Source organism: Silurus meridionalis, chromosome 23 (genome assembly GCF_014805685.1).
Source record: "Silurus meridionalis isolate SWU-2019-XX chromosome 23, ASM1480568v1, whole genome shotgun sequence".
Lineage (NCBI taxonomy): Eukaryota > Metazoa > Chordata > Actinopteri > Siluriformes > Siluridae > Silurus > Silurus meridionalis.
This window is the reverse complement of record NC_060906.1, coordinates 7,406,526-7,421,784: the sequence shown is the minus strand read 5'-3', so window position 1 is coordinate 7,421,784 and position 15,259 is coordinate 7,406,526. Positions and strand designations below refer to the sequence as shown.

Here is a 15,259-nt window from a genome sequence, read left to right as displayed (position 1 = left end):
CTGGTCCCTTGGCAGAAAAACAGCCCCAAAGCATGATGTTTCCACCCCATGCTTTACATTAGGTATGATGTTCTTTGGATGTAACTCAGCATTCTTTCTCCTCCAAACACGACAAGTTGAGTTTTTACCAAAAAGTTCTATTTTGATTTCATCTGACCATATGACATTCTCCCAATCCTCTTCTGGATCATTCTAATGCTCTCTAGCAAACTTCAGACGGGTCCGGACATGTACTGCCTTAAGCAGGGGGACACGTCTGGCTCTTTGAGTCCCTGGCGGCGTAGTGTGTTACTGATGGTAGCCTTTGTTACTTTGGTCCCAGCTCTCTGCAGGTCATTCACTATGTCCCCCCGTGTGGTTCTGGGATTTTTGCTCACCGTTCTTGTGATCATTCTGACCCCACGGGGTGAGCTCTTGCGTGGAGCCCCAGATCGAGGGAGATTTTTAGTGGTCTTGTATGTCTTTCATTTTCAAATAATTGGACAGAGGAACCTCTTACAGAAAAAGTTACAGTTGTGTGAGAGCCAGAAATCTTTTTTGTAGGTGACCAAATACTTATTTTACACCATAATTTGCAATATACAGTAGAATTTATTATGAAGTTGTGATTTTATATATACATATATATAAAATATAAAACATATATATATATATATATATATATATATATATATATATATAAGTTACAAACGTACTAATTTAAAATCAACAATTACTTAAAATGATATATATATATATATATATATATATATATATATATATATATATATATAATATAAAATGATATATATATATATATATATATATATATATATATATATATATATATATATATATATATATATATATATATATATATATTTGAATTGTCCTCTATGATGATAAAAGTTATCTATTACAGTAGAATATATTATGAAGTTGTGGCAACACGGATTTGTAACGTATCCAGACCGGAAGTTACGGGGGTGTTTTAGGAAATACGTCATAGTTGTGCGTCCCAGGACTTTACCAACTGCGTACTCGGGCCGCTGGTGGAAACAAATTTTATACTATTTTAAGAGTATTTTCTTACATTGTTGGTGTTTTGAGAAGAATTTTCAGCCATGGCGATGCAAGCAGCTAAAAGAGCGAATGTGAGTAGAGTTTATTTCGTGTACAGTTGTACTTTTTATGAATTGTTTGTCGACTTCCGCGACTGGAGCGAGGCAGTTAGCATGGTAGCTGGATGACTAGCATGCTGGACGCTCGTGTTATTATCGGAGGCTTTCAACTTAAATCTGCATGAACAGATCTACCGATACGTGTTAATGATTAAATATATAATATAAACGTATATATAACATAAATATAAACAAACAAAATCCCGAGGCAAAGACCTTTACGTTCCAGTCTCCAGATTGTTCTAATGTGCATACAATGTCCGATCTTCTCAGATCCGCTTACCTCCGGAGGTGAACAGGATTCTGTACATAAGGAACCTTCCCTACAAGATCACAGCAGAAGAAATGTACGATATCTTCGGGAAGTATGGACCGATCCGGCAGATCAGGGTGTAAGTATTGTAACAGTGTAAGAGTTTGTATACACGATTTTCAGAAAGCAGACCTGTTTCTTACTGCCCATGACTCTCTTTTGGGGCTGATTTCAGGAGCTTGAGGAGATCTAATGCTCCTGATCCCCTCACGAGTTATTGTTGACATAGTATTGTTGGTTAGACTCATGCTTTCTTATTTTATACAGACTATGGATTTAATTAAAACTGCATTAAATATCAGTTGCAGTTGTGAATGTTGGTGGGGTCAAATAAATAACGTAACATATAAGTATTTATTAACAACAAGCAGTTGTACTGTGTACAGTTTAGTGCTTTATATAGAGTGCTTTAGTTGTATGTTGTTTATAATATTGATAATCAAATAAAATTTTATTTGTCACATACATACAGTTTACAACGTGCAGTGAAATGCTTTTTACAACGGTCTGGCATGAGGGAATAGGATGGGGAGAAAAATAATACAAAGAAAAAGACTGATAAAGTATAAAAACTATATAAAATAAAATATAAGAATATATTAGATATAAAGATAGATATATATGTGAGAGAAAAGGATGTATATAAAAAATGCTTATAAACAATTTAAGGTGGTTTAGATTGTCCATAAAGTGTCCATGTGCGGTGTGGTGTAAAGTGACCGTGTGTGGTGTGGTGTGGTGTAAAGTGACCGTGTTTGGTGTGGTGTGGTGTAAAGTGACCGTGTTTGGTGTGGTGTGGTGTAAAGTGACCGTGTTTGGTGTGGTGTGGTGTAAAGTGGCCGTGTGCGGTGTGGTGTGGTGTAAAGTGGCCGTGTGCGGTGTGGTGTGGTGTAAAGTGGCCGTGTGCGGTGTGGTGTGGTGTGGTGTAAAGTGGCCGTGTGTGGTGTGGTGTAAAATATAAAGTGCGCTGTGCTGTGCGAGTCCAGAGTTGAAAGTGTTGTGGTGCGAAAGGTGAGATATGTACAGAAAATATCAAGGGTTGCATGTTGTCAAAAAAATTCCCCCTTAAACGATGGTTAACCGATAATGGATTTTACAGAAAAGGCTAGTTTGGATTGTATCTGCCGATTACTAAATAAAATCAATATAAAACAACCCGGGAAACCTCTGTGTGGATTAATCAGCAAAACTGATGAATTTATCGACCTCTACTCCTAACTACCACATTCACACTCTTATATTTATTTTTCATAAATTAGATATTGTTTGTAATAAGTCAGGATGGTTAAATAGAGTTGTCGTGTTATTCCACATCGCGCATTTCCTCCACCTAAATTACTTAAACTTTTATTCAGTGCAATTATAAATACAAGTGCTTTAAATGTAGAATGGGTAACTGGGTTATTGAGCTACATCTCCAACTCCAAAAAATCCCCAAATCCCTTATAAAAATACAAGGAAATATAGAAAAATACAAGGTATATGCCGTTGATTAATCAACCGATAGTGTTTAAAATGGACACTGGTTAAAAAAAAAACTCCCTGTAGATTACGACTGAACTACAAAAATAAAAAACAAAAGTAACACTTCAAACAAACAATTGCATCTAAAATTTAATAAAAAATACACTTAAAATAAACTGCATCAGTGATTCACCTCTAGAGGCCGCTCTCGTACTGTAAACAGATGAATCGGTCGACCTCTACATACAATGTTTGACTCATTTAAATGTCTGGCTTGATGGTTATCAAGACGCATGTCCAGCCTTGTGTTCACATGTATGGTGAACTTGAACCTGCGTGTGCTTGAATAGTCTTAACCCACTAGTAAGGACAGTATCAGTAAGATCTTTAACCCACTTTGTGAATCTAAAATCTCCCAGTTATGTTACAAACTGCTTTTTGGTTTAAAAATATACTGAAGGTATAAAAGTGTAATTATAAAATATGGTGATGGCAATATCTTTGTATAAACAATACTGATTGTTTCAATTCACGATACGGAATTGTGTGCTTTCAGTGGGAACACTCCAGAGACCAGGGGAACTGCGTATGTAGTCTACGAGGACATCTTTGACGCTAAGAACGCCTGCGACCACCTTTCTGGATTCAACGTTTGCAACAGATACCTGGTCGTTTTGTACTACAATGCTAACAGAGTACGTTTGAATTTAATGACTTTGTGTAAACTGGGTTTTGTGGTCTCCTATTTAGTGCTGTTCTCCTGCCGTGGTGCAGTCACGGTCATAATGCAAACTTTTGTTAAGCTGCTTTTTCTTATTTTTTCAGGCTTTCCAGAAAATGGACACAAAGAAGAAAGAAGAGCAGCTGAAACTACTCAAGGAGAAATATGGAATAAATACAGATCCCCCGAAGTAACACGCTGGTTTTCTCTCTGCTCCCCAACTGACCTTTTTTTTTTTTACACAATAGTAAAAATAAACCCCAATTTTTTTTTTTTGTACAGTTAATTTACCTTCACTTTTATGTATTAAACATTGAGCTGTTAAGACTTTATTCTCTGCTATAAAGCTTTATTTGTTCAAGTGAAATCTGAACCAGATGCTTATTTGTTTTTTTTTTTTTTGTTGGAATTGGGTTTATTTTAAATTAATGAATAAATCATGTTAGCTTTTTTTCCTGGTGGAACATTTGCATTATGAGCCATACCCAAGAACACCATCGAAACTTTTAGTGGTTCGATTGATATCCATAGTACATTACTCTTCTTCCAGGTTAAATATAATTGATGCAAGTTCACTAACAGTACTTCTACCATTTTAGTGCACTATTTATGAATTATATGGTTTTCGTATCAGGCTATAAAAACTGTTTGGTCCCTGTCAGGTCATTAGGAAGTTGTGGAAATACACCCTCAGAGGAACACCACCTCATGAAAATAGAATAAGAGGCTAACTAGCAGCCAGGTGCCCACCTCTATAAAATCCCAACGTTTAGTAGTCTGGTGTCTATAAACAAAATGCCAAGAGAAAAGACATCAGGAATGATCTTAGAGTAGTAGTTGTTGCTCAGCAATCTGGGAAGGATTATAAGGCCATTTCCAAACAATTTCACGTTTTACAGTAAGATGTTATTTACAAGTGGAAAATATTTGACAGTTGCAATTTTATCCAGGAGTGGACGTCCCACCAAGGTCAGACGTTACAAAAAAACAGAGTGCACTACCGGCATGTTAAATGTAAATGTTTATGAATTTGACATGGTGCACTGGTGCTATAAATATATGAAATGCTAGAAAAGATTTGTGAAGGTAGATGGTGGTGGGTCCTTGGTTTTGGTCTTAATGGTCTGCAGCCTCCTGGTAGAGGTGACTGGTTCACAAAGTCTTTGTCCCTGTAAGAGGGGTTCAGCCGCAATCCAGGCGCTGAAGCTGTACAGGTTCTGTAGATGTGGAAGTCTGCAGCCAATCACCTGGATGGCATGCTGCAGTCTCCCTATGTCTTTAGGACTGGTAGCAGTGTACAAGATGGTGACAGAGGAGGTAAATATGGACTCTTAGAAAGTGTCTCTCCTCAGAAACAAACACAACAGCACAGCTTATTCATTAGCCATGCTGCAGATAATAAAATACAATGTTTTCCCCTTCAAATCTAAAACGTATTAGTTCAATGTCCTGCTCTATACCTTTATACAGAGCAGGACTTAATTAATAGACCTTTTGTTCATAGTGCAATTTATACAAAAGTTAGTCCGGTTGTGAAGGGGCCTTTACAGCAAAGTGACTAAAAGCCACGCCCCCAAATAGCTGCTTGGTATGTGGCAAGCCACGCCCATATGAGCTGCTGCGTGTTGCTCAGCCACGCCCTTAAATGCAGCTACGCTTATAAAAAATACGCCCCTAATTACTACTAAGCGCATGAAAACTATACCCCCAACAACACTAAACGTGTAAAAGCCACGCCCCCAGTGAAATAAGTCCACAACAAACTTGGTGCGTAGAAACCACGCCCTTTAATAACTACTAAGCACGTAAAACCGTGTATTAGGCCTCCTAAAAGTTTCTAAGTGCATAAAAGCAACGCCCTTAATAAAATAAACGCGTGAAAACCACGCTCCTGATATTGCTTAGGGCCACGCCCCGAACACCACTTGAAAGCAAAAACAAAATAACCTGGTAAAAGGCACGTCCTCAACAAGCTTACCGCTTAGAAACCACGCCCCTTTGATAACTACTAAGCACGTACAGCTGCGCTCCCTGATCACGGCTAAGCGCGTAGAAACCACGCCTCTAATATCATATAGTAAGGCTAATGCCTTTTCAAAGCCACGGCGCCAATATTACAAAGCGCGCAAAGCCACGCCTCCAAAACGCTGTTAATCGCGTAAATAATAAATAAATAGATGCGTGAAGGACACGCCTACAATAATAAGAAACTTTAAAGACCACGCCTTACAAACGCTGCCAAGCACGTGAAAGCCACACCCTAAGTAAAAACACGCCCCTAATACTCCTTAACGTACCCCTAATGAAATACTCACTACCCCTAATCGTTACACATAACAGGTCAAAGCCACGCCCCCTATTAACTGCTCACGTTCACAAGATGGCGGTCAGCGGAGGTGGGGGCTGCTTCTGTACCTGACCGACGTTTCTAACTCTCTCTTTAGCAAGTGGTTAATACTTATAACCAACAAGCTTGATTTATATATCATCTGAAAGACAGATGTCTGTAAATTGACAGCCACTACTGCACTAAAGGAGATCTGAGGTAAGATATTTTTAATTGAATGTCTTGGGTTTTTTTTCTGTCAGTTAAAACAGTATTAATGAATATTTGCTGGTTAAAAACGTTCACACTTGAAAGGTTTGGAGTGATCTGTGTGTGATCTGTGTGATCTTAGATATAAACCCAGGAGCTGGTGGTATTAATGCTGATTAATTTAGTTTGGATTTAATTGGTTTTGATTTGTACTTGTTCAGAATCCAGTAATTATTTACTTAATAAACCTCGTTTAGCAAAAGCCCTTACTTCCATCAGTGCAGGCTGGAGGTCAGGAACAAAAAACAAAACAAAAGCAAGTGCACTGGTCCAGACCTGGCAACATCCAGGACTTCTCTAAAAAGCAAAAAAAAAAAAAAAAAAGGAATAGAAGGAAGATGGAGATGTGATTAAAATCTTAAACTATTATGTTCTTGATTGCAGGCCTACATGAAAAATGTGCACATTTTGCATTTTCTCTGTAGGTACCTTGTTCTCAGTCAAACGTTCACAATGTGTTCAATTCCTGGGCTCCCATCACCTGGCTCGAATGTGACCGTACTCATTACCAGAGTGAACTTAAACCCGTTCTGTGTTCTGGTTGAGTTTTGGGCTAATTTAGTCCAGGATCAGAAAAATGCCTATCAGCAAATGAAAAAAGAGATTCAATACCCCAAAGAAGTGTTTTGTGCAGGAGAAGGCAAGCCCGGCGACCTGTGTCTTGTGCAGGTTTATGAGACATGGTACAGAGCCCGTATAGTGTCGAAAAACAACGCTCACTACAGCGTGTTTCTCATTGATGAAGGCAAAACCTTTTGGGCGCATGTTAGCCTTTTGGCTTGGGGCCAAAACAGCTTTTTCAACCTGCCTCCTGAAGTTGAATTTTGCATTCTTTCCAACGTCCTGCCGTTATCTCCAGAAAAAAGATGGTCGAAATTGGCATTGGCGTTCATCAAATCCTACTGTGGGAGAACAGTTACTGCCTCTGTTTTGGATTTTGCCATACCCCAGCGTGCTTTCCTTCTTGATATTCCCTGCATGTCCAGGCAAATGCAAGAGCTGGGATTTGCAAAGAAATTGTCGAATGAAGAGTTTAGAGACTTTGTTTCCAGATCCTTACAGTCTGATGCTGGGCCCGTTCAGCTGTCTGGGACCGCATTTGTGGAATCCGAACCGTTGGAACAAATCAAGAGACGTATGTGTTACATGTATCCCGAGCTGCAAGCTAAAACTACAGAGACTGTGCTAATCACAGAGGTAATCAGTCCCCAACGTGTCTTCTGTCAGCTAAAGGTTTTTTCCCACGAACTCAAGAAACTGACCGAGCAGATAACTCAGCATTATGAAAGAGCAGTCGGATCTCATTTTGCGGGACCTGAGAACTTGGGGTCCCCTTGTGCGTCAAAAGGAGCCGATGGAAGGTGGTATCGCTCCGTCTTGCAGCAGGTCATGACCACCAACAATGTAGTCGAGGTGCTGCATGTGGATTACGGGAAGAAACAGTTGGTTCAAGCTGATCTCGTTCGACCACTGGCCCCAGAATTCCTCCGAATGCCTGTTGTGACTTATGTTTGCTCTCTTCATGGAGTTATCGATCAAGGTTTTGATTGGACAGCTTCGCAGATCGATTATTTGAAATCCCTTCTTCTCAACAGAACGGTCATTGCCAAATTTGAGTATCTGAGCCCCTCTGAGGGGGTCCACTACATCACACTCTATGGAGATGAAAACAGTAACATAAACAAGTTATTTGGTTTGAGAGAGAAGTGCTTAATTGATTTACGGTGCCTTGGTGCCATGGCACCTTTGATTGGAACATGTGAGAGATGCCATCTTTCTGTTAACGACGATGCCGACGAAACACAAGAATTAAAAGGGATATTTACTGAAAGTCTGTCACCTAATACTTACCTCGTGGCTGTTGTGCAGCATGTTGATAGCCCATCAATGTTTTGGATCCAGAGCCAGAAATATGCTGCTGACTTTGACCTGTTAATGAATGAACTGATGGAGCTTTACAGTAACCAGACCAGAGCTAGTGGATTGATTAGAAAGCCTGTAGCTGGTCTTCTTTGTGCGGCCAAAGCTAAAGACAACGTGTTCTATAGGGCCGCTATTTGTGAAGTCATTGACAATAAGGCAGAGGTTTTTTTCCTCGACTATGGAAACAAAGAACTGGTTGATTGTAGCAACCTCTGCAAGTTGCCCCTCAGGTATCAAAACCTACCAGCTTTGGCAATTAAGTGTGCACTTAATGGCATTCAACCCAGAGGTAAGGAATGGGATCTAAATGCCACATTGTTTTTTTCTAAAGCTGTTGTCGACAGGGTCCTTGATGTACATGTACTTGCAAAGTCTGAAGACACCCATCTTGTCCAGGTTTTTGATGGAGAAAAAGATTTTTCTAAGCTGCTTTGTAGTGCAGGTTTTGCAGACATGGAACCTATATAGACCTGTGGTCACCCCATACTCTAAAGTGATACAGACTTCTAATGTTTCCAAGACATGTGCTGTGTCTCAGGGGTCTAGTTTTAAGGAGTACCTGTTTCCAATTGGAAGCTCGTTTGATGTTATCGTGTCCCACATCGAGAGCCCAAATGACTTTTGGTGTCAGAAAGCTAATAATGCGAATTGTCTGAGACTTCTAATGGAAAATCTGCAGGTGTTCTACACAAACTCTAGATTTCAGCCTCCTGTGGAAGCTACCTGTATTGTTCGTCACCCCGAAAAAAAATTGTGGTTTCGCGCTTTGGTCATCGAAACACACCAGGCCTCAGAGGTAACAGTACTATTTGTTGATTATGGGGAAACGAAGCGAATTCCCATTTGTGAACTTCGCCGCATCGATCCAGAATTCCTTAAACTAAAAGGACAAGCTTTCCGATGCTGCTTGTATAACTTGGGGTATCCATTCACTCATTCCAGTCTGGGATGCAGTCAAGATGCTATGCGGCAGTTTCAAGAGTTTGTGGACCAGGCATCCTCGATGAACGTAATGCTGAAATGCACTGTATATGCTGTGATGTGTAACTCTCAGAAAGTGGTTTTTAACGTTGTGGATTTGGAGAGTCCATTTCAAAGCATCTGCGGACTTCTTCAACAGCGTGGTCTGGCTGACCACGCATATAAAACAGCAGCTTTGCCTGCTTTAAGGCTGGATACATACTACTACTCCTCACACAGCATCAAAATGGGGTCTGAGGAAGATGTATGCATTACTTATGTGAACAATGTCAACCAATTCTTTTGTCATCTGCGAAGAAATTCTGTGCAGATTCAAGAACTTGCCGATCAAGTCGACAGCTTATGCAACCGACTCCAGAGTGTAAAATGTCCAGAAACCTTTGGGAACGTTTGCTTTGCGAAACATACTGACGGGCTGTGGTATAGAGGAGAGTTTAAATCTGAGCCTTCATTTCTAGTCCACTTTGTGGATTACGGCTACACGCAGCAAGTGGAGGAATCGGACCTCCTACCAGTTCCTGTTGAAGCCACTGAGATTATGACAATACCTGTGCAAGCAGTCGAGTGTGGGCTTTCTGATGTGCCCGAAAAGGTTTCAAGTGAAGTGAATAACTGGTTTAAAAGTTTTGTGACTGATCGCTTGTTCCAAGCCTTGATAGTAACCCGAGAGCCATCTGGTAAACTAATTGTTGAGCTATATGATGGGAAAATTCCCGTAAACGCAATAATAAGAGAGAAATTTCACATTGTAGTGGAGAGAAATGAGCAAATTACTGTAAAAGCACGGAATCGGTCATATGGTGTTTCTGAACAACAAAGGGAGAAACGCAGTGGACTTCTGCAAAATACTGGAGAACTCAGAAACGTTCCGACTTTGAGGGAAACTCAGGAAAAAGTTTTAACGATGATGTGCAAAAAGACCTTACCCCAGTAACAGCCAAGCAAAAATTATTTCAAAGGGGATCTAATAGTGAATGGAAAAATGCCAAGCCAAGTGTCCTCAAACAAGCAGAGCTCCCTGTAAAAGCACTCACACCGGGTCTGGCAGCCGAAGTATTCGTCTCGCATTGTAATAGTCCTTGTAGCTTCTTTGTCCAGTTGGTAACGGATGAACGGGACATTTGCTCTCTAGCGGAAAAGTTGAACGATGGCCAGGCCAAGCATGTACCCGTTAATCCCAGTGACCTCTCTGAAGGTGACTTGGTTTGTGCGATGTACCCCGATGATAACTGTTGGTACCGTGCAGTTGTACGAAATGCGGTGCTCAGTAACACGGCCGATGTAGAATTTATCGACTACGGAAACACAGCAGAAGTTTCAGTTATAAACATGAGCTTTCTGGATCAGATGTTTTTACAGCCACGGTATAGCATCCATTGCTCATTGTCTGGAGTGGTAAATGATGACGGTGATGTAGCCTCCAATTTCAGAACTGAAATAGAAAAGAATGCTGAAGCATTTTTATGCAAATTTATCCAGCATTCAGGGTCTGTATGGGAGGTGAAACTCGAGGTCAATGGTCAAGAGCTGTTCGGATCTGCTTGCTCCAAAGATCTAAACGAAGTTACACCCAAGAGCCCAGATTCTGGCTACAATCTGTGCGATTATAAAAATCCTGATTTATCGATTGGACAAACAGTTGCTGTATACGCCTCAGTCATTATTGGGCCACAGCTTTTCTGGTGTCAGTATGCAGAAGGGGAAAAGCTGCAGGAGATTTCTGATATCATTCAAAATATTGGTTGTACTTCGGAAAGCAGCACTCTTGATGCAGAAACCATACCGGTCAGAAGTGCATGTATTGCCCTTTTTGATGAGGACCAACTGTGGTATCGTGCAAAGGTGACCTCCATTGAAAAGGACATGCTCTCTGTTCTGTTTGTTGACTATGGAAATGAATCAAATGTGAAAGTGAGTGACATTAGACCACTGCCATTCGAGGTGTCTGATGTTCCTCCTCAGGCATTCGCCTGTCAGCTTGACGGTTTCGATGTTTCTGAGGGCTCCTGGAACGACAAGGCAGCTGATCAGTTCTTTGAGTTAATCAACGACCAACACTTGCGAGTCACAATTTTTAAATTGGCCACTTTGTGCGATATGGTGTCTCCTCTTTGGGTTCAGTTGGAACGTGAGGAACTTAACATCAATGATGCAATGAAAACATGTTGGACTCGAAATAGCAAGAAGGAATCGTATGAGCTTGAAAATGCAACGATTGCTGCGAGTGTCTGCGAAACAGAACACATAGTTAGATCCAAAGACCCAATTTGTGCATCTATAGACTATCTACAGAATGGCAGTTGCATTTCTCCACCCGAAGAGCAGGAAGAAGGCAATGACACTCTGGCTGAGCATGTAGAGCAAACAGAATCTACACCGCTTCTGAATGAAACAAGTGTTGAATTGGCTGTGATATTGTCTCAAGATGGAGATCGCATCTTGACTTTAGCAGGCACTGAAAAGCCTGAGACTTATGGAAAAAGCATCAGTTTGAAGGATACAAATGTAAATGCAGACTTTGAAGACATTCATTCCAATGGACCTGCAGATGTTCTCGAAGAAACCCAGCTAGAGTCCACAGACTTCACAAATAAAGGAGCATTCACAGGTTCTCAGGAGTGTGAAGATGAGAACCGAGTGGAAACTGTGGAAACTGAATCTCCAGAAGATCAGTCTTGTGAAGATGTCTGTGGAAAAGCGAACGAATTGGTTTCAAAACCTGAAGAGGATCATGAGATTGTTGAATCGGGTAAGTTTCACATATACAAAATCAAGAGTTTGTTTGCACATAAGTTAATCTACATGTTTTATGCATTAATATTCATACTGTTCAGATCCAGAGAGCAGAGCTGGTGAATCAGGATGTGTAAACTGGTACCATGTGCTCAAGATTTATGATGATTCTTCCTTGGTAAGCACATGTTTTACAATTTCACAATGATAAGTGTTTATGTATGAGGGGATTTAAATATGCACATATATATATATATTACACACATGCACAGTGAAACCCGGTTATCTCGACAACCCTATTAAGTCGACATTTTTGAAGTGGAACTGAAAAATTCTCGCTTTTTCTAAGCATTTTTTATCGGTTATGTCGACTTTTCCATGTCGCTGAACCCTAATATCTCGAGCACAAGGGGGGAAAAATTTGCCATTTAACGTCGGTTATCTTGGTGCAGCCGCAGAAGAACTCGCGAAAGTGGCGGAAAAATCAAGCCTTACAGCTGCTACAGGTGTTGTATTATATACTGGTGAATCTCTGCTGTTAGTTAGTGCTAGTGTTCGTAGTGTTAGTAGGGGCGCGGCGGGGCTTTGGGAAGAAAAGCACAGCCGTTAAAAGAGTGCAGGTGGGAAGGCACGTACCGGGATACGCATGCGCGATAACAACGACCGCCGTGAACCAACATATACCAACAATAACGCACAGTGAGAGTGTGGAAGTTTAAATAGGATCTGGTGATGATGATAAATGAGCACCATATGTGCGCGATTGAATCCGGGAGCTTCAGAGAAAGCGGCCGAGAAAGCACCTGCCACGCCCCCTCCGGCTGTTCACGTTTGAGACTTTTCTGTCCCTCGTTTTTGGGTTCGGTTTTGGATCTTCCGTGTTTTTTTCCGGCTTCGCGCCGTGCCGCCGGTCGCGGTATTTTTGAATTTCCTTATTTTTCCATTCACAAACACTCTCTCTCTCTCTCTCTCTCTCTCTCTCTCTCTCTCTCTCGGCTTATCTCCCCCTCGGCATCGCGGACGTACGTTTTTTCGGACACTTAGTTACTGTTTATTTTTCTTTTTTTTCCACGTGGACTAAATGTGAGACGGCACTGTGCAGCCGCTGTTTTTTTTTTTTTTTTTTGAGCGATCTGTGTGTTTATAATGTTGGAGAATATAATAAAGGTTTGTATGGAGAATGGACGGTGGTTTGTATTGTATACTGGTAAATCTCTGCTGTTAGTAGGTGCACTTATGCCTTTTGTTGTTAACAAACGATGTACATTTTATAGCATGCCTTCATCAAACAAATCGCGGCAACGCTGTTGTGTAAAAAACCCTCCAAAAACATGTGCATGCACATTCTCATTTATTAACGCACATCATGTACATAAAGACATTTCAAGCACATTAATATATTGCCGCCATTTTGATTTTCGTTTATCTCGATCATTGGTTACCTCGATGCTTTTGGCGACCCCTAGGACATCGACATAACCGGGTTCCACTGTGTATATATATATATATATATATATATATATATATATATATATATATATATATATATATATATATATATATATATATATATATATATATATATATATACATATATATATATATATATATATATATATATGTATATGTGTATATATATATATATATATATATATATATATATATATATATATATATATATATATATATATATATATATATATATATAAAATGTATTATTATTAGCATTATATTCTACATAAATGTATTTATTTAAATTAGAGGTCAGCCATGGATTTTACCGATAGCTGGGTTGAATTGTACCCGATTAATCAACTAATAGATTTTGAAATAAATGCATAAACATAAAAATCTATGTAAAATAGTACTGAACCTAATTACAAAAAAAGTACTGAATCATTCAAATGTCCTAAAAAAAAAGCATATTAAATATATTAATACATTTTGAGGAATCAGTACATGCATTCAACCTGAAACAAAAAGCAATACTCCAAATAAAAAGTTACATTCAGAATGAATAAAAGACACTTCAAATGAGCATCACGTGGTGTCAGTGATTCACCTGTAGTGGCCGCTCTTGCACTGTATAACGCAACTTGAAAAAAATATTGTATTGATGTTTGCCTATAGTTCTAGCAATCGACTATCGGTGCCGATTAATCTGCAAAACTGATGAATCTGTCAACCGCTAATCTAAAATACTGATCATATTAATGTAAGACTGTAATCTTTTTACCTTGGAGAGGAGGTAAGTGAAAAGTTTGAGGAAAGAAGGGCTACATTTATTCAACTGGCTCAAAGCTTAATGTGTAATGTATTAAAGTAGGGTAGTATAAAAAGCTTTGCATGCATGGCACTGATCACTAACATCATTTCATAATAGGCTGAAAAGGAAACAGCGCAAGAAGATTTAAACTGTTCTCAAGTCATTGACTTTGAAGATATGGATGAAGAACCGAATGCTGGGATGGATCTGGTTGTTAGTAAAGAACAGATAAATTTGGTAAAGTTTGAAGAATTTGGGAGCGGAAAGTCTTGATTAATATATGGGTTTAAACTGAAAACGTATTCATTGCTTTATGACTTCTTTTACCAACAGGCTCAAGACAAAGAGCAGGACCCCTGTTTTGCAGATGTGTTCGCAAAATCTGACTGTAAGTAACATGCATACTTGGATCATTCCCAAGGAAGATCAGACATTTTTAATGTGGTGATGTAACTCCTATCTGGCTTCATTTTGTAGGTGAGAATCAAGACTCGGATTTAGACCTTAACGCTCCTCAGGAAATGGTAGTGTTTTTTATTATTTTTTTCGTTTTAATAAAAGTCCAAATTTGTGCTTCTAATCATGCAGTGGTTTTTTTCTGCAGAATCAGATGTTTGTTGCAGATGTTTCACTTGAGCACGGTAAGAAAAATGCTGCATGTAAATGTATTTAAGTGAAGGTTGTGACTTTCAGCTGTCTCTCCTGGGGCCCCTGAGCACGGCTCTTAACCCCATAACTGTTCAGTTGTATGAATGGGGTAAATAAGTCGCTGTGGATAAGGACATCTGCCAAATGGCATATTTGTAAATGTAAATGGCAAACAGCAAAGAACTGGTGGAAACCAGTGAGATGCCGGCACACACACAAGAGAGGAGTTGTGGTATTGTATAAGGAAGTCAGGTGTGTCAGAGAAGTATGTGAGGGTGGTGCAGGACATGTATAAGGGCAGTGTGACAGCAGTGAAGTGTGCAGTAGGAACGACTGGTTTAAGGTGGAGGTTGGAATGCATCAAGGAACGGCTCTGAGCCCTTTCCTGTTTGCAGTGGTGATGGACAGATTGATGGACTAGGTCAGACAGGAGTCTCCATGGACTATGATGTTT

General features: G+C 39.8%; 3 protein-coding genes across 3 annotated transcripts in view; all 3 read left to right on the top strand.

The window, feature by feature from the left end:
• Positions 1-967: 967 nt before the first annotated feature.
• sf3b6 (splicing factor 3b, subunit 6) lies at positions 968-3,990 on the top strand. Its single transcript, XM_046835889.1, has 4 exons — positions 968-1,133; positions 1,434-1,552; positions 3,494-3,632; positions 3,763-3,990. The coding sequence occupies exons 1-4, from the start codon at positions 1,104-1,106 to the stop codon at positions 3,850-3,852; spliced, it is 378 nt and encodes a 125-aa protein (XP_046691845.1). The 5' UTR covers positions 968-1,103; the 3' UTR covers positions 3,853-3,990.
• Positions 3,991-4,120: 130 nt separating this feature from the next.
• LOC124376682 (tudor domain-containing 6-like) lies at positions 4,121-10,233 on the top strand. The gene is given in 3 exon segments (XM_046835890.1): positions 4,121-6,203; positions 6,680-8,584; positions 8,586-10,233. Coding segments are annotated over 2 exon segments (3,384 nt in total). The 5' UTR covers positions 4,121-6,203; positions 6,680-6,707; the 3' UTR covers positions 10,093-10,233.
• The window catches only part of LOC124376679 (tudor domain-containing 6-like), a 15,643-nt gene continuing 10,609 nt past the window's right edge, over positions 10,226-15,259 (top strand). Inside the window, exons 1-6 of the mRNA XM_046835885.1 lie at positions 10,226-11,907; positions 11,993-12,069; positions 14,275-14,394; positions 14,491-14,545; positions 14,635-14,681; positions 14,762-14,798. Of these exons, the coding sequence (XP_046691841.1) occupies positions 10,371-11,907; positions 11,993-12,069; positions 14,275-14,394; positions 14,491-14,545; positions 14,635-14,681; positions 14,762-14,798 (1,873 nt within the window). The 5' untranslated portion in view covers positions 10,226-10,370. The remainder of the gene's footprint in view (positions 11,908-11,992; positions 12,070-14,274; positions 14,395-14,490; positions 14,546-14,634; positions 14,682-14,761; positions 14,799-15,259) is intronic.

Excerpts from the sequence above, each read along its gene's own strand:
- sf3b6 (XM_046835889.1), top strand. The coding sequence starts at position 1,104 with ATGGCGATGCAAGCAGCTAAAAGAGCGAAT. Across the intron at positions 1,553-3,493 it reads CCGATCCGGCAGATCAGGGT|TGGGAACACTCCAGAGACCA; the intron begins GTAAGTATTGTA and ends GTGTGCTTTCAG. Across the intron at positions 3,633-3,762 it reads TGTACTACAATGCTAACAGA|GCTTTCCAGAAAATGGACAC; the intron begins GTACGTTTGAAT and ends TTATTTTTTCAG.